This window comes from Schistocerca cancellata, chromosome 2 (assembly GCF_023864275.1).
Source record: "Schistocerca cancellata isolate TAMUIC-IGC-003103 chromosome 2, iqSchCanc2.1, whole genome shotgun sequence".
NCBI classification, from domain to species: domain Eukaryota; kingdom Metazoa; phylum Arthropoda; class Insecta; order Orthoptera; family Acrididae; genus Schistocerca; species Schistocerca cancellata.
Window position 1 is genome coordinate 703,550,391 of NC_064627.1, and position 19,418 is coordinate 703,569,808.

At 45.5% G+C, this 19,418-nt stretch overlaps 1 protein-coding gene across 1 annotated transcript in view; it reads right to left on the reverse strand.

Annotated features, from left to right (window-relative positions):
- Window positions 1–16,850, reverse strand: part of LOC126157897 (bcl-2-related ovarian killer protein) — a 102,628-nt gene extending 85,778 nt beyond the window's left edge. Inside the window, exons 1-2 of the mRNA XM_049916405.1 lie at window positions 16,700–16,850; window positions 8,746–8,932 (exon numbers count right to left, since the gene is read on the reverse strand). Of these exons, the coding sequence (XP_049772362.1) occupies window positions 8,746–8,932; window positions 16,700–16,850 (338 nt within the window). The remainder of the gene's footprint in view (window positions 1–8,745; window positions 8,933–16,699) is intronic.
- Between the last annotated feature and the right edge of the window lie 2,568 nt (window positions 16,851–19,418).

Sequence of the window (19,418 nt, forward strand, 5' to 3'; positions counted from 1 at the left end):
ACTTGGAAAAGGCAGATATGGTTCAAATGGCTCTAAGCACTATGGGACTTAACATCTGAGGTCATCAGTCCCCTAGACTTAGAAGTACTTGAACCTAACTAATCTAAGGAAATCACACACATCCATGCCCGAGGCAAGATTCGACCTTGCGACCGTAGCAGCAGCGCGGTTCCGGACTGAAGCGCCTAGAACCGCTCGGCTACAGATGCCGGCAGGTCAGGCTGAGATTCAGAAATCAGATACTAGGAGCAGATATAGACTCAGATTACGCTGCAGTAGTGATGAAGAGTACGTTGAAGTTTAAGAGATTAATCAAGAAGCATCAATACACAAAGAAGTGGGGTATGGGAGTACTAAGGAATGACGAGATATGCTTGAAGTCCTCTAAGGCTATAGATGTGGCCCTGAGGAATAGCTCAGTACAGTTGAAGAGGAATGAACATCTCTAAAAATGCCAGGTACAGAAGATGGAATGGAAAACATAGGTAGAAAGAAGGTAAGTGCCAAGAAACCATGGGTAACAGAAGAAATACTCCAGTTGATCGATGAAAGGAGGTAGTACGAAAATGTTCAGGGGAAATCAGGAATACAGAAATACAAGTCGTTGAGGAATGAAATAAATAGGAAGTGGAGGGAAGCTAAGATGAAATGGCTGCATGAAAAATGTGGATAAATCGAAAAAGAAATGATTGTCGGAAGGATTGACTCAGCATACAGAAAAGCCAAAACAACCTTAAAAAAAAATGGTTCAAATGGCTCTGAGCACTATGGGACTCAACTTCTCATGTCATCAGTCCCCTAGAACTTAGAACTACTTAAACCTAACTAACCTAGGGACATCACACACAGCCATGCCCGGGGCAGGATTCGAACCTGCGACCGTAGCGGTCGCGCAGTTCCAGGCTGTAGCGCCTAGAACCGCTCGGCCACTCGGGCCAGCCAAAACAACCTTCGATGAAACTGAAAGAAAGGGTGGTAACATTAAGAGTGCAACGGGAATTTCACTGTTAAATGCAGGGGAGAGAGCGGATAGGTGGAAAGACTACATTGAAGGCCTCTATGAGGGGGAAGATTTTTATGATAGAATAGAAGAACAAACAGCTGTCGATTTACAAGAGATGGGGCATCCACTACCAGAAACAGAATTTTAAAAAGCTTTGGAGGCCTTATGTTCAAATAAGGCAGAAGGAATAGGCAACATTCCATCAGAATTTCTGAAATCATTGGGTGATGTGGCAACAAAACGACTAATCACGATGGTGTGTAGAATGTATGAGTCTGGGGACGTACCATCTGACTTTCGGAAAAAATATCATGCACACAATTCTCAAGACTTCAAGAGCAGACAAGTGTGAAAATAATCGCACATTCAGCTTAAAAGCTCATGCATCCAAGGTGCTGACAAGAATAATATACAGAAGAAGGAAAAGAAAACTGAAGATGTCTTAGATGACGATCAGTTTGGCTTTAGGAAAGGTAAAAGCACCAGAGAGGGAATTCTGACGTCGTGGTTGATAATGGAAGCAAGACTAATAAAAATCAAGACACGTTCTTAGGATGTGTCGACCTGGAAAAAGCGTTCGACAACGTAAAATGCTGCAAGATGTTCGAAAGTCTGAGAAAAATGGGGTAAACTGTAGGGAGAGACGGGTAATATACAATACGTACAAGAACCAAGAGGGAATAATAAGAGTGGACGACCAAGAACGAAGTGCTCGGATGAAAAAATGTTAGGACAGGGATATAGTCTTTCGCTCCTACTGTTTAATCTGTACATCGAAGAAGCAATGACGGAAATAAAATGAAGGTTCCAGAGTGCGATTACAATTCAAGGTGAAAGGATATGAATGATTCGATTCGCTGATAACAAATGTCCTGAGTGAAAGTGAAGAATTACATGATCTCCTGAATGGAATGAACGGTCTAATGAGTAGAGAATATGGATTGAGGGTAAACTGAAGAAAGACGAAAGTAATGAGAAGTAGCAGAAATGAGAACAGCGAGAAACTTAACATCAGGATTGGTGGTCAACAAATAGATGATGTTAAGGAATTCTACTACCTAGGCAGCAAAATAACCAATAATGGACGGAGCAAGGAGGACATCAAAAGCAGATTAGCACTGACAGAAAGGGCACTCCTGGCCAAGAGAAGTCTGCTAGTATCAAGCATAGGTCTTAATTTGAGGAAGAAATTGATGAAAATGTACGTTCAGAGCACAGCACTGTATGGTAGCGAAACATGGACTGTGTGAAAACCGAAACAGAAGAGAACCAAAGCATTTGAGATGTGGTGCTATAGAAGATTGTTGAAAATTATGTGGACTGGTAAGATAAGGAATGAGGAGGTTCTGCACAGAATCGGAGAGTAAAGTGATATGTGGAAAACACTGAGAAGGAGAAGGGACAGGATGATAAGACACCTGTTAAGACATCACGGGATGACTTTCATGGTATTAGAGAGACCTGTAGAGGGCAAAAACTGTAGAGGAGGACAGAGATTGGAATACACCCAACAGATAACTGAGGTCATAGGTTTCAAGTTCTACTTTGAGATGAAGAGGTTGGCACAGGAGAGGAATTAGTGGCAGGCGGCATCAAACCAGTCATAATACTGATGACTAAAAAAAAAAAAAACAATTTTTGAAAGGCCCAAAAATCTGTCTCAGAACAGCATTCTCTGTTGTCAGGAGTTTTCTTTCTATCTTTCGTGTCATAGTCCAGGTCTGTTCTCCGTATAGGATGACAGATTGTATTATTGTCCTGTAGATCCTAATCTACGTGGATCTCAATAGAAGCCTGGAGTTCAGCCGGTTTCTGAGAGCAAACCTTGACCTGTTTCCTGCGGGATTTTTGCAATTATTTCCTAGTCTATCTCATTCCTTTCATGGAGTCCCACTCTAAGATATTTGTTCTCTTTTATCCTTTTAAAATTTTTTACCATCTACATCTAAAAATCTGTCATCATTCTTTCTGCTCACTACAAGGTTGAGAGATTGCAGAGCACTCTCACTTTTGATATGGTGACATGCTGCTTAATGTTATTAGGGAAGATGATCTTTATTACTTGGTTGCTATATTTGGTACGATCTGACTTCATTCATATGACGAAACGGTTGGCAGTAGTTAACGCTCATGCTTGTGTTCTCTAGTGAAGGCATAGCGATAAGCTTTATCTGTGTTTAAAGGAAGAGGGTTCAAAAATGGTTCAAATGGCTCTGAGCACTATGGGACTTAACATCTATGGTCATCAGTCCCCTAGAACTTAGAACTACTTAAACCTAACTAACCTAAGGACAGCACACACATCCATGCCCGAGGCAGGATTCGAACCTGCGACCGTAGCAGTCGCACGGCTCCGGACGGAGCGCCTAGAACCGTTAGACCACCGCGGCCGGCAAAGGAAGAGGGTGCCGAGTTAATTGACTGCAGTAAAAGTGTACGGCAGCTGAGTGCCGAGGGGAGCTTTTTTTCTTTGGAACCTGGGTGAAAACGTTCGCAGACAGCCAGGTCCCTCGGTCTCATTGTGCAGACACATTGGCTGGAGCCGGTCGGTCGGAAGCTGCGTCCAGGTAGGCTGACTAGTGCCGAGGAGTTACTGCAGCCATTAGCAGAGCATTGGTGACTGGCAATAAAGCAGAGGATGGGCCCTTGTTAGGTAGGAAGCCGATGAGACGGCTGTGAGTTTCTGTGAATTTTCTTGGGACAGGGCAGTGGCACCCAGGTGTCCAGACTCTGCTACAAAACATATTTGTGAAGGCACGAGGCTTTTAGCGAGTTTATGACCGTTCTTTGGAAATTTCGAAATGGACACAACAGGGGCGATAACAAACTTTTTGTGGAGGGCTGTGGTTCCATCCAAGTCATGCTTTTAGCAAAGACATGACGTAAATGCATGGGAAAGAGGCCGCGAAACTGAATCTTTTTCCTCTTTCTCCCAGTTAATTTTTAAACTCGCTGGTTGGTTAAATCTGTGTATGCTGTGCAGGGGGGGGGGGGGGGGGAGGAGGGCGGTTTCACAGCTTTGAATGCTGCACTCCAGCTCGCGATTGGCTTCTGCTAAAGTGGGAGTAGCCTAAGCATGTAAATGCGCTATGCTACTAAGCTGGTGAGGAAAGCTGAGAGAAAGCGAACTCACTCTTGTACTGGCGCTTGACTAGTAAAGAATGGCAGGTCTCTACCTGAATGCTGAGACTTGTGCCCTTTGCTAGTGTGCCACTTAGAGCCTGGGCCGCTCACCATCTGAACCGCCAGAGGTACTGCTTCTTGCATCATGCACACAACGAGTGATGCATGGGTGTACTTATTTGTTTTGAGTCGGCCGTCTAAAAGTTTGACATATACTGTCAGGCATAGCTGTGACACGGAGTCAAATTGATTTGGCAGACCAGCAAACGGGTTTCACCTGCACACTGGAATCCACTGTGGTTTCAGAAGCTCATAGGGAAGTATCTGCATTCCGAATCAGCCAAATGCGAGACAGTGTACTAGCATATTTCCGGACGCGCGCCGTTAATAACAGATTGTCGCAGTCTGTGACTCCAGTCGGCGACCGCGTCGTGCTGTGCCACTCTCACCTGCAAAAGGGTAAAGTATTCGCTGCTACAGCGTAGGGCTCCAATATACGCTTCTCAGCACCCTTTTCTTTGGAACCATATTTTTCTTTATGGAGTAGTAGAGTGTAGATGCTTGACAGTAGCATAGTTTTTGGGCCATGCCACGGATTCACATTTATGAAGTAAGAAAAAGCGATTAGTTGTGGTTAGTGTGGTGTGTTTATTCGCAGCTGATCACTTTGTTAATCATAGACCGCATATCATTGAAAGTGTTTGTCAAATAAAAATGTTTGTGTGGCGTTTCTTTAGACATTTTTTTGTCATGTGATGTTAAGAAAGAATAAATCTATTGTTATTTAGACTACCACTCCTCCACGTGTTCTGGTTTACATGGTTTACATTACCTTTGCCGTTCTATTGAAGTCTTGATTGCAATTGAAAGAGTCAGAAGCTTGCAAGGTATTTGGTCTTATCTCCTTATTTATCTTCAAGCCCGCACCATTACCTCTTCCATTAATACTCCTGCGATCTGAAGCAGATCTTTGCTTATTCTGTGCTGTTATTGCATAGGGCAGAACGTTGATCCTTCTATCGAACCCTATTCCTGTCTCCAGGTTTGTTACCTTTCTCAGCGCTCTTTTCAGAATCCGATTAAACAGAGGGCGGAAGAAACATTTTCCCTGTCGCACTCCAGTCTTCAACTCGAATTCCTCTGACATCTTCCCATTCACTTTCGCGGCGCCTGGAGTCTCTTATATACATGCTTGTGTTAGTTTTGTTAGTTTTCTGAGCAATTGCGTGCTTTCCAATTCTTACCATATTCACACTGCCATATGCTTATGGAAAACCCACAAAAAGGCAGCGAACATCTCTGGAAAATTTCCAGCTTTTTGATAGCATTTGCCTTGTTGTGTGTAGTTAGCCTACCGTTGATTTTCCCTTTCTAACCCTTGCTGGTCCGCCCCTCGTGGTCTCGCGGAAGCGTTCTCGCTTCCTGAGCACGGGGTCCCGGGTTCGATTCCCGGCGGGGTCAGGGATTTTTCCTACCTCGAGATGACTGGGTGTTGTTGTGTCGTCTTCATCATCATCATTCATCCCCATTACGGTCGGAGGAAGGCAACGGCAAACCACCTCCATTAGGACCTTGCCTAGTAAGGCGGTGCGGGTCTCCCGCATCGTTCCCCTACGCTCTGTAAAGAAGCATGGGACTTCATTTCCATTTTTTCCAACCCTTGCTTGTTGGAATCCAAGTGCCTGCTAGATGTACGTTGTGAGCATTTCAGTAACAAAGTGCTCAAGTTGTGCAGAGTAAGGTAATTCCTCTATAGTTGATGCATATCATTTGGTCTCCTTTCTTTAGTATTGGGTAGATGACAGACTGCTTCCATTCTTGTGGGGTCCTTTCTCTGCTCCAAATTACATAGATCAGCTGGTACACTCTGCCTTGTAGGATATATCTTTCAGCGTTTCCGCAGATACACCGTCTACTCTTGGTAGCATTTCTCTCTTCAGCATTTTTATGGCTTGTCTTACCTCTTCCACGCACGGCAGTTCATTCTCCGCTGTTGGTACTGTTACTCTGCCTTCTCTGTACAATTGTCCTTCTTCTTCTTCTTAACCTGACACTGTTGTCAGAACGCTGTTGATGGTGTCGCCCACATTCAGAGAATTTTCTAAATAGTTTTTCCATTCCTTCACAGCCTTCGTTTCATCTGTTATCATTTGCCATGCTTGACCTTTGATCATGTCAATCCTCGCGTTATATCCTCTCTTGAAGAACCTGACTGTTTTTTAAAAGTCTGTCGTACTGCCTACTGTTCGGTCCTTTTATGCCAGTGTTATCTTGCTGTTTGTATACTATCGCTTTCCTGTTCGGAGATCCTTTCTTGCTTCTCTAGCTGCCTCCATGTATCCAAACCTTATTCTTTCTTCTTATTCATTTGTCAGCCGTAACATTTTAGCCGTTTTTCTCTTGTCGACTGCATCTCTACGGTTATCGATAAACGATCCCCTGCTCGTCCTTCAGCACTTCATCCGCAGGGTGTTTACCTTCGATCTTGACCTTGGGCCATAACTTCTCTGTATCATTTCCCTCTTCTTCCAGGGCAACAAACCTGTTTGGAATTTTAATTGCATGTATGTCCTTAATGTTGTCCTCTTGCACAAATAGATCTGTGTTTATTTTACGGTCTGCATCTCTTCTGCTGCAGTTTTTGCGTTCTATCCTTTCACGAATAGTGAATATTTTACTTGAAAAAAAAGTCACGAAAATCGCCTACTTTTCATGTGTTTAAAGAGGGCCATCCCCCTAAATTTCCTTCCGTCCATTAAACCGGAAACCATTCCTTCATGTTCTCCGCAGTAGCTTCTGAACTTGGTCCAGTTTTTTCCCAGTTACTCAGCAATCGTAAATACGACATCTTAAGATCTAGAGTAAGCATTCGTCGCTCCCGTATTCATTGCGTTTAGCTATTCACGATTTCCGCATTCTTTCTGTTTAGATCTGCCGTGTCATACATTTGATACACCAGCTCGAATGGGTCCCGATTCTCCGTACTGATTGACTTTCAATATGACTGAAGAGAAATTAAAGGGATTAACTGGCACTGTAGTAAAGTTCAATTGAAACTGTGGCCAGCCACCCCTGCGTAATTAATCGAAATAACGGCAGAGAAGGAAAATTACAGGGCTTCACAGAACGCAACGCAGCAGAGGCTCCTAGCTCGCCGGCGAGTGACTGAAGCCCAATTCACACTGGCCGTCATGTCGTCACGTCACGTCCGGTCAAAACAGTCTACAATGCATTTCAAATGGCGGCATCCACAATGGCCGTCCCGTCTCGTCATGTCACGTCACGGCACCGTCAAAGTTTTTGGAGAAGAAAGTTTTGACGGTTGACTTCAACCTCCGTTGTTGATCACGTGACCCGCAAAGTCATTTCCTCGTGATACATGGCCACGAGCAGATCTCCATAATTCATTTCGTAGTGGTTTTCGCGGTTGATATCAATTGTTTGTTGTTCGTTATTTGTTATAAATTGTTTCATTATTTCTTCTGTTAAAATGTATAATAAATGAAGAAAGATTAATTGAATCAGTGAGGTAGCAGTCTGAATTTAGCCATATGGCGTATTAAATTACTTGCCCTCTATTACATTTTAAAAGGGGGCTTTTATACATACCGATGCCACATTTAATATATCACAATGTAGTATATTGCATTATGGGTGCTACTGGAAGCGAAAAAAAGTGTTGTGGTAGAAACAGATTGATTAGTAGGTGGAATTATTTTAATGTTGTCAGGGATTTGTAGTATTTCATAAGAAAATGGACTGAAAGATTCAGACACTGAAAGTTGTTTGTTTAAATATGTGCTCATGGCAGGCTTATTTATTGTTGAGTAGCTCCCTGGATTGTGTGTCAAACAGTTCTGCAAGCATCGGTGGCCAATATTTATACGGTTTCACTAGCCTCCGTAGTGCAAATAAGACACTTGAACTATTAAAAGCCAAATACAAGATATAAAGAAACCTATAAATCTTAAAGAGAAAGGCACTGAGGGAGATATGAGTATTGCACAAAAATTTGGACTGGACTAGGAACTAAACTTGACCTTAAACAAAACAATTTTTCATGTGATGTGATGGCAGCTCGTAACACTGGGCTCCTTTCAGTAATTCTGGGTGCAATTTGACGTAACAAATGAAAAAAAAAACTGATGCCTCGACTTTATAAAATATAGAATGCTGATTCCTGTTCCTCGAGCTCCTTTTATAGCTTGTGAAATTCCCCTCCTGTACCACGTAATGACGTTTTTCGGACCCTCGCTCTTTTGTGTGTTGTTTCGCACTTTATCTCCTTTCTCTAATACAGAAGGTATTTGCATACTATTGCATACTATTTGAGTGCAATAAAGGTCATTTTCTTACAAATGTGCAGTCCAGCTACCGCGTTGAGTATGTACACTTCGTGCTTAAAACCAGCTGAAAACCATCTTGCGATGATCGTAATTCCCGCGAAAAAAGAAACAGAAAAAAAGAAAAACCAGTTGAGGACAGCCATGAGAGTTGAGATCACTGAATACACCTTGACGTGACGGCCGGTGTGAGTTGGCCTTAAGCCGGCAGGCAGGTCGGCGACACGGGCGTGCCACAGCCAGTGTGCAGCGCGCCCCTCTGGAGGCGGGACGTACCTGCGCGTGGAGAGCCCGGAGCGGCGCAGGCGGGCGCGGATGTAGTGCGCGCAGAGGGCGCGGCCCTGCTCCACGATGTCGCAGGCGGGCGCGTTGAGCCAGCCGATGGTGTGCGACAGCTTGCGCGACACCACGTCGCTCACGTTGCTGAAGCGCCGCCGCGCCAGCGACGACAGCTCCCCGCCGCCTGCCGAAACACGTCGCCGTGAGGCAGCTCGCAATCGCCGGCACAGCAGCACACCGTGCTTTTAAGTACTGAGGCTGTCACATTTATTAAGTCTGGAAACGTACACTGCTCTGCAAAAATTAACGACGAGCTAGAAATGGATAAAAGTGCGAAAGCGTGTTGCCAAAGATGTCCCAGTCGTGCACAGAAAACTTACGTCACATTTCGTGAGGTCAGCGTGACATAGCGTCAAATGGGGCTGCCCCACAACACGAGGGAGTTGAAGGACGGGGAAGAGGTGTGTGTGTGTGTGTGTGTGTGTGTGTGTTAATCAGCGAACAGCTATGGTGCACTGTGCTGGTGGTCTTCATTACTATATGATCTGTGGACATTTGGATGACCTCACGAGGAAAGAATCATCGGGGAACTGCCACAGGAGCGGCGTGTGACGACTGAGTCTCAGGAGTTTGATATGGCGCACTGCATTATTTCACGTACGTAGGGAGCGTTCCGAACCAGAGCCACTCTCCCTGAAGGAGAGCAGGTGGCTGACCATGCTCCACCTACAGCAACAGATCACCGCCACACTGTGCAGCAGGCAAGAAGGGATCACGTCAAACAACAGGTGCGGTTTCCCACCACATTTAACAGAACTGCAAGATAGGAAATGTCACGCTCCGTAGTCGCACGCCGACTACATGTGGCTGGTCTCTTTTTGCCCGACGGCCAGTACAATATGTTCCGTTGTACTCTATGGCATTGGCCCCTTATCTCGCATTTACCGCGAATCTCTCGGCCAGCATAAAGTCCCAACCGATTGGAAATAGCGCAGGAGACTTCTGTATATAAGAAGGGAAAAGAACGGACCCGCAAAATTACAGACCAATGTCCCTAACAACGGTTTTCTGCAGAATCGTTCATCAATTCTAATATAGTAAATTTTTTTGAGACTGACAAGCTTCTTCCCTCAAATCAGCATGGTTTCAGAAAGCATCGCTCGTGCGAAACTCAACTTGCCCTTTTGTCGCGTAAGCTCCTGCGAACCATGGGTGAAGCGCAATAGGCGTATTCCATATTCCTAGATTTCCGTAAAGCATTTGACGTGGTGCCATCCTGGCGACTGTTAACAAAGGTGCAAGCTTACGGAATAGGTTTCCAGGTATGTGAGTGGTTCGAAGATTTGTTATGTAACAGAACCCAGTACGTTGTCCCCGACAACAAGTGTACATCAGAGACAAACGTATCGTTCAAATGGCTCTGAGCACTATGGGACTTAACATCTGTGGTCATCAGTCCCCTAGAATTTAGAACTACTTAAACCTAACTAACCTAAGGACATCACACACATCCATGCCCGAGGCAGGATTCGAACCTGCGACCGTAGCAGTTGCGCGGTTCCAGACTGCGCGCCTAGAACCGCTAGACCACCGCGGCCGGCAAGCGTATCGTCAGGAGCTTTCCAGGGACGTGTGATAGAACACCTATTTCCTATATACGTAAACGATCCGTCAGACAGGGTAAGCAGCAGTTTGCTGCTGTCTGCATCTACATCTGCATGACTACTCTGCAATTCACATTTAAGTGCTTGGCAGAGGGTTCGTCGAACCACAATCATACTATCTCTCTACCATCCCACTCCCGAACAGCGCGCGGGAAAAACGAACACCTAAACCTTTCTGTTCGAGCTCTGATATCTCTTATTTTATTTTGATGACCATTCCTACCTATGTAGGTTGGGCTCAACAAAATATGTTCTCATTCGGAAGAGAAAGTTGGTGACTGAAATTTCGTAAATAGATCTCGCCGCGACGAAAAACGTCTTTGCTCTAATAACTTCCATCCCAATTCGCGTATCATGTCTGCCACACTCTCTCCCCTGCTACGTGATAATACAAAACGAGCTGCCCTTTTTTGCTCTCTTTCGATGTCCTCCGTCAATCCCACCTGGTAAGGATCCCACACCGCGCAGCAATATTCCAACAGAGGACGAACGAGTGTAGTGTAAGCTGTCTCTTTAGTGGACTTGTTGCATCTTCTAAGTGCCCTGCCAATGAAACGCAACCTTTGGCTCGCCTTCCCCACAATATTATCTATGTGGTCTTTCCAACTGAAGTTGTTCGTAATTTTAACACCCAGGTACTTAGTTGAATTGACAGCCTTGAGAATTGTACTATTTATCGAGTAACCGAATTCCATCGGATTTCTTTTGGAACTCATGTGGATCACCTCACACTTTTCGTTATTTAGCGTCAACTGCCACCTGCCACACCATACAGCAATCTTTTCTAAATCGCTTTGCAACTGATATGGTCTTCGGATGACCTTACTAGACGGTAAATTACAGCATCATCTGCGAACAACCTAAGAAAACTGCTCAGATTGTCACCCAGGTCATTTATATAGATCAGGAACAGCAGAGGTCCCAGGACGCTTCCCTGGGGAACACCTAATATCACTTCAGTTTTACTCGATGATTTGCCGTCTATTACAACGAACTGCGACCTTCCTGACAGTAAATCACGAATCCAGTCGCACAACTGGGACGATACCCCATAGGCCCGCAGCTTGATTAGAAGTCGCTTGTGAGGAACGGTGTCAAAAGCTTTCCGGAAATCTAGAAATACGGAATCAACTTGAGATCCCCTGTCGACAGCGGCCATTACTTCGTGCGAATAAATAGCTAGCTGCGTTGAACAAGAACTATGTTTCCTGAAACCATGCTGATTACGTATCAATAGATCGTTCCCTTCGAGGTTATTCATAATGTTTGAATGCAGTATATGCTCCAGAACCCTACTGCAAACCAACGTCAATGATATACGTCTGTAGTTCGATGGATTACTCCTACTACCCTTCTTAAACACTGGTGCGACCTGCGCAATTTTCCAATCTGTAGGTGCAGATCTATCGGTGAGCGAGCGGTTGTATATGAGTGCTAAGTAGGGAGCTATTGTATCAGCGTAATCTGAAAGGAACCTAATCTGTATACAATCTGGACCTGAAGACTTGCCCGTATCAAGCGATTTGAGTTGCTTCGCAACCCCTAAGGTACCTACTTCTAAGGAACTCATGCTAACAGCTGTTCGTGTTTCAAATTGTGGAATATTCCATTCATCTTCCCTGGTGAAGGAATTTCGGAAAACTGCGTTCAATAACTCCGCTTTAGCGGCACAGTCGTCGGTAATAGTACCATCGGCACTGCGCAGCGAAGGTATTGACTGCGTCTTACCGCTTGTGTACTTTACATACGACCAGAATTTCTTCGGATTTTCTACCAAATTTCGAGACAACGTTTCGTTGCGGAACCTATTAAAGGCATCTCGCATTGAAGTCCGTGCCAAATTTCGCGCGTCTGTAAATTTTAGCCAATCTTCGGGATTTCGCGTTCTTCTGAACTTCGCATGCTTTTTCCGTTGCCTCTGCAACAGAGTTCGGACCTGTTTTGTGTACCACGGGGGATCAGTTCCATCTCTTACCAATTTATGAGGTATGAATCTCTCAATTGCTGTTGCTACTATATCTTTGAATTTGAGCCACATCTCGTCTACATTTGCATAGTCAGTTCGGAAGGAATGGAGATTGTCTCTTAGGAAGGCTGCTAGTGACACTTTATCCGCTTTTTTAAATAAAATTATTTTGCGTTTGTTTCTGGTCGATTTGGAAGAAACGGTATTAAGCCTAGCTACAACGACCTTGTGATCACTAATCCCTGTATCAGTCATGATGCTCTCTATCAGCTCTGGATTGTTTGTGGCTAAGAGGTCAAGTGTGGTTTCGCAACCATTTACAATTCGCGTGGGTTCGTGGACTAACTGCTCGAAATAATTTTCGGAGAAAGCATTTAGGTCAATGTCGGAAGATGTTTTCTGCCTACCACCGGTTTTGAACAAGTATTTTTGCCAACATATCGAGGGAAGGTTGAAGTCCCCACCAACTATAACCGTATGAGTGGGGTATTTATTTGTTACGAGACTCAAATTTTCTCTGAACTGTTCCGCAACTATATCATCGGAGCCTGGGGGTCGGTAGAAGGAGCCTATTATTAACTTAGTTCGGCTGTTAAGTATAACCTCCACCCATACTAATTCGCACGGAGTATCTACTTCGACTTCACTACAAGATAAACCACTACTGACAGACACAAACACTCCACCACCAATTCTGCCTAATCTATCTTTCCTGAACACCGTCTGAGACTTCGTAAAAATTTCTGCAGAACTTATTTCAGCTTCAGTGCTTTCTATTAGCACTTGAAGCTCAGGGACTTTCCCAGCACAGCTACAACAATTTGCAACTACAATTCTGACTGTTCCTTGATCCAAGCACGTCCTGTATTTGCCATGCACCCTTTGAGATTGCAGCCCACCCCGTACTTTCCCGAGGCCTTCTAACCTAAAAAACCGCCCAGTCCACGCCACACAGCCTCCGCTACCCGTGTAGCCGCCAGCTGAGTGTAGTGAACTCCTGACCTATTCAGCGGAACCCGAAACTCCACCACCCTATGGCGCAAGTCAAGGAATCTGCAGCCAACACGGTCGCAAAACCGTCTGAGCCTCTGATTCAGACCCTCCACCCGGCTCTGCACCAAAGGTCCGCAGTCGGTTCTGACAACGATGCTGCAGATGGTGAGCTCTGCCTTCATCTCGTAAGCAAGACCGGCAGCCTGCACCAAATCAGATAGCCGCTGGAATCCAGAGAGAATTTCCTCAGATCCAAAGCGACACACGTCATTAGTGCCGACATGTGCCACCACCTGCAGCTGGCTGCACCCTGTGCTCTTCATGGCATCCGGAAGGATCCTTTCCACATCAGGAATGACTCCACCCGAAATGCACACGGACTGCACACTGGATTTCTTCCCCTCCTTAGCCGCCATATCCCTAATGGGCCCCATTAAGCGCCTAACATTAGGGCTCCCAACTACCAATAAGCCCACCCTCTGTGATTGCCCGGACCTTGAAGGCTGAGAATCATCCTCTGAAACAGGGCAGGCAGCTGCATCTGGATCAGCCAGGGACAGTACCTGAAACCTGTTTGTCAGACGCACCGGGGAGGCTTTCTGATCAGCCTCCGGGGACGCCTTTCGATGCCTGCCACGCCTTGGAACGACCTCCCAATCAACCACAGGCGAGGGCTCAGCCCCACTGCGGGCAGCAACCGGGGCAACCACAGCGGCAGACCGATCTGGGGACAGACGGGACGAGCTTGACATCCCCGTGATACCCAAGTCCGGCTCCCCACAGTGGTGCCCATTGGCAACAGCCTCAAGCTGCGCGACCGAAGTCAGCGCTGCTTGCAGCTGTGAGCGAAGGGATGCCAACTCAGCCCTCATCCGAACACAGCAATCACAGTCCCTGTCCATTCTAATCGATGTTGAACAACAGTTAATGAAACACGAGTCAGTGCCTAGATAACGCAAGGGAACACGCAAAGAATGTATTAACGAACCTGTACAAATGCCTAACGACTGCCTGAATTTACGATTACAGTAACTAAGACTCGAAATTACACCTCCTATACGAAACTCACACGCAATTTAAGTAAGAATCTACGAAGTAAACACTAAAGCGAGGGAACAGACGCCATATCCATGTAAGTATATAGTTCTGGCAATACCGGCCAAGACCTTCTTCTTCTGAGCAGATGCACACATATTCTCCGAACTCTTACGGGACTTGGTAAGAATGTCTTCCACGAGTAATGAGTGTGTTGGGATGGGACACTACGAATGTAGTGTGTCGACATACAAGGTGAGAAAGTGGGTCTCGCTGGAGGCGTGCGCGAGATAGTCCCTGCAGTCGCACTATCCTCTGTACCCTCGGTGGCTCAGATGGATAGAGTGTCTGCCATGTAAGCAAGAGACCCCAGGTTCGGGTCCCGGTCGGGGCACACATTTTTATCTATCCCCGTTGATATACCGGGTGATCAAAAAGTCAGTATAAATTTGAAAACTTAATACACCACGGAATAATGTAGATAGAAAGGTAAAAATTGACACACATGCTTGGAATGACGTGGGGTTTAAAAAAAAAAAAAAAGTTTACAATATGTCCGACAGATGGCGCTGGACAGCAAAACGTCAGTGACTGCGCATGACAATCGTGTATAAAAGGAGTTGTAATGAGAGAGAGAGAAAATCAGATGCGCCAGCAGTCACAGCATGCTGAAGTTACCTGAAAAGGCGCTTTTAGTGAAGCTGTATTATCAGAATGGGGAATGTGCTAGTTCAGCGTTACGATCCTATCGCGGTAGGAACCTGATTCGAACGAGTAAAGGTCCGTTGACAAATGCAGCTGTGGCGAGAATGATTTCGAAGTTCGAAGCCACGGGTTGTTTAGACGATAGACCCCGTAGTGGCCGACCGAGCACAAGGCGTTTTGCTGCTGACACAGTTCACGAAGAAATGGAGGCTGTAGCGGGTTCGTCTCTATGCACGGGGAAGTCAGCGCTCGTGCAGTCGCACGTCGCACCGGCATTCCATACACTACTGTTTGGTTGGCACTGAGGCGTACCCTCCGATGCTATCCGTACAAAATCCATCGGCATCATGAACTGTTACCTGGCGATTTAGTGAAGCGGAGGGCATTTGCGGTGTGGGCGTTTCAAAAGATAGCAGGAGATGACGATTGGTTGAGTAACGTGTTGTGGACCGACAAAGCTCATTTCACGCTCAGAGGGTCTGTCAACGCCCACAACTGCAGAATTTGGGCTACCGAAAATCGTAGAAGTGTCGTGAAAACTCCATTGCACGACGAGAAAGTCACGGTATGGGTTGGATTTACCACATCTACCGTTATCGGGCCTTTTTTCTTCGAGGAAATGTGTGATTCTGGTTTTGTAGCTGCTACCGTGACGGGTGAGAGGTACGCAGATATGTTACGGAATCGCATCATACCCAGCCTGGCTGATAAACACCTGCTGGAACGTACGATGTTTATGCAGGATGGCGCTCCACCCCATATTGCTAGACGCGTGAAAGATCTCTTGCGCGCGTCGTTTGGTGATGATCGTGTGCTCAGCCGCCACTTTCGTCATGCTTGGCTTCCCAGGTCCCAAGACCCCAGTCCGTGCGATTATTGGCTTTGGGGTTACCTGAAGTCGCAAGTGTATCGTGATCGACCGACATCTATAGGGATGCTGAAAGACAACATCCGACGCCAATGCCTCACCATAGCTCCGGACATGCTTTACAGTGCTGTTCACAACATTACTCCTCGACTACAGCTATTGTTGAGGAATGATGGTGGACATATTGAGCATTTCCTGTAAAGAACATCATCTTAGCTTTGTCTTACTTTGTTATGCCAATTATTGCTATTCTGATCAGATGAAGCGCCATCTGTCGGACATTTTTTGAACTTTTGTATTTTTTTGGTTCTAATAAAACCCCATGTCATTCCAAGCATGTGTGTCAATTTGTATCTCTCTATCTGCATTATTCCGTGATTTATTCAGTTTTCAAATTTATACTCATTTTTTGATCGCCCGGTATATCAATGGCCATCAGCAGCTGAAGGTATTAAATTAATTCTAATCTCGTGAGGTTGGATGTCCACGTCAAAGTTAGCTGCCTCGTCCCGTGGGAGGACTCAAGCGTGATGGCTCGCACTCGGCGAGTTCTCGCCAGCATCACACGTGTGGGAGAACCGCTGGCCAAGAAAGCAGAACCGCCCGCAGGACTACTGGTGGGGAACAGGTGCCGCTCATACCGCTGCAGTGCTCTATTCCGGAAAGGCTACTGTAGTTTAGAAGTAAAACCGAGTGGTAATTAGTGTGTGGTTAGCGTACCGGCGACAGAGGTGGCGGCGGTGCCGGAGCGGTCGGAGAGCAGCGCGGCGTGGCTGTGGTGCGCATGCGCCGACTGCAGCGGGAAGCTCAGTTTGCGCCGCTGGAACGCCTGCAGCGCCGCCTCGCCGGCGGCCGTCAGCGGCGGGGCCATAGCGCGGCCTGTGTCCGCTGCCCGCTCTGCAACAGCGAGGAGGACGGGGCGTCATCACAGGTATCCGCACGAAGTCATCCAGTCAGTGGAAAGAGGTACAGCAGGCGAAGGAAGTCAGTCAGTGGAAAGATGTGCAGCTCGTATTTTAACATTATTAACAGCCTCTGCATCTTGACATCATACACTTTGACGCCGTACTATGCACAACTTTGCATGGCTCGCGATTTGTGGTTGATGAGGATGATGTATACGTTGTTTGTTGTTGTGGTCTTCAGTCCTGAGACTGGTTTGATGCAGCTCTCCATGCTACCCTATCCTGTGCAAGCTTCTTCATCTCCCAGTACTTACTGCAACCTACATCCTTCTGAATCTGCTTAGTGTATTCATCTCTTGGTCTGCCACTACGATTTTTGCCCTCCACGCTGCCCTCCAATGCTAAATTTGTGATCCCTTGATGCCTCAGAACATGTCCTACTAACCGGTCCCTTCTTCTTGTCAAGTTGTGCCACAAACTCCTCTTCTCCCCATTTCTATTCAATACTTCCTCATTAGTTATGTGATCTACCCATCTAATCTTCATCATTCTTCTGTAGCACCACATTTCGAAAGCTTCTATTCTCTTCTTGTCCAAACTAGTTATCGTCCATGTTTCACTTCCGTACATGGCTACACTCCTTACAAATACTTTCAGAAACGACTTCCTGACACTTAAATCTATACTCGATGTTAACAAATTTCTCTTCTTCAGAAACGCTTTCCTTGCCATTGCCAGTCTACATTTTATATCCTCTCTACTTCGACCATCATTAGTTATTTTGCTCCCCAAATAGCAAAACTCCTTTACTTCTTTAAGTGTCTCATTTTCTAATCTAATTCCCTCAGCATCACCCGACTTAATTCGACTACATTCCATTATCCTTGTTTTGCTTTTGTTAATGTTCTCGAAACTGAAGCACAAGAAATAGTTTGTGGGATGACCTCTACTCCCCTCAAAGGCATAAACGACGAACTCCAGGATTTCACTAACAAAATTACTCAACTATATGACAAATATGCCCCAATAAAGACCAGAAAAGTAAAAAGGGAACCTGCACCTTGGCTGACTGATGAACTAAAACATCTCATGAATCTCAAAGATGCTGCACATCGAGCATACAAGATACACCCTACACCTGAAAATCATGCTGTATACAAGCAGAAACGAAACAAAGTGAGTCAAGCAGTGAGAAACGCTAAGCTCAGACATGCCCGTACATTAGCTGACAATAGATGTAGACCAGCTATCCTGTGGAAAAATCTCTGTAGTCTCGGTTTAGGCAAAATAAAAGTTGCAGAAAATCCCATGGTCCCAGCTGAAGAACTAAACCGATTCTTCACATTACCTACAACCAAAATTGAACCGAAAAAAACCCAGAGAATCATTGATTACTTCATGGGGATGAACGACTGCAGCAAAGAAAAATTCTATCTACAGCACGTCACTTGCAGTACTGTCAAGAAAGCCATAATGCGGATTAGATCAGCATCTACTAGACATGATGGTATCACTATCCAGATGGTAAAACTTATTATTGACCAACTACTGCCCTCTATAACAGACATTTTCAACGATTCACTAATCACAATTGTTTTCCCTGAGGCCTGGAAACTGGGACAAATTAAGCCACTGCCTAAAAAGGACATCGCCACAGCACCCTCTGACTACCGCCCCATCTGCCTTTTTCCTGCTCTATCAAAGGCCTTAGAATATATAGTTCATGACCAGCTCACCAACTACCTAACTACTAACAACCTACTAGACAAATACCAATAAGGTTTCCATAAACATCGAAGAACAACATCTGCACTGATAAAGGTGACAGATGACCAGAAACTTGCCATGGACAGACAAGAAGCGACTATCATTTGCTTCTTAGATTTCAGCAAAGCATTTGATACTGTCGACTTCGACATCTTACTAGCCAAACTCAGCGGTCTAAATTTCTCACCAAGTGCAGTGCAGTGGTTTCGCTCATACATGACGTCTCGTCAGCAACGCGTCCTGTCTGGGAATATAAAATCACAATGGCGGCAGGTAGTGTCAGGCGTTCCCCAAGGCTCAGTATTAGGTCCAATACTCTGCTCTCTGTATGTCAATGAAGTGTCATCGGTTCTGACCTATTGCAAATATCATATGTATGCTGATGACCTTCAGTTGTATCTAAGTGCGTAACCAAGCAATCTCAAGAAAGCTATTGAAAATTTCAATACTGACCTCGATGCACTGTCAAAATGGGCACAGGACATAGGTCTAAAACTAAACCCATCTAAAACCCAAGCGGTACTTGTTGGTCACTCTAAGCTCATTAGCCCAAAACATCGGGAATACGTACCACCTCTTATCCTAAATGGAACAAATATTAACTTCTCTCCCTCAGCAAAGAGTTTGGGAGTAATAATAGATGAAAATCTAAATTGGACCGAGCACGTAACAGCAGTGTGCAAAAAAGCATCAGCATCCCTTCATGTCCTACAAAAATATAAAAAACTCTTCCCTTTCGATCTGAAAAAGAAATTAGTACAAACGCT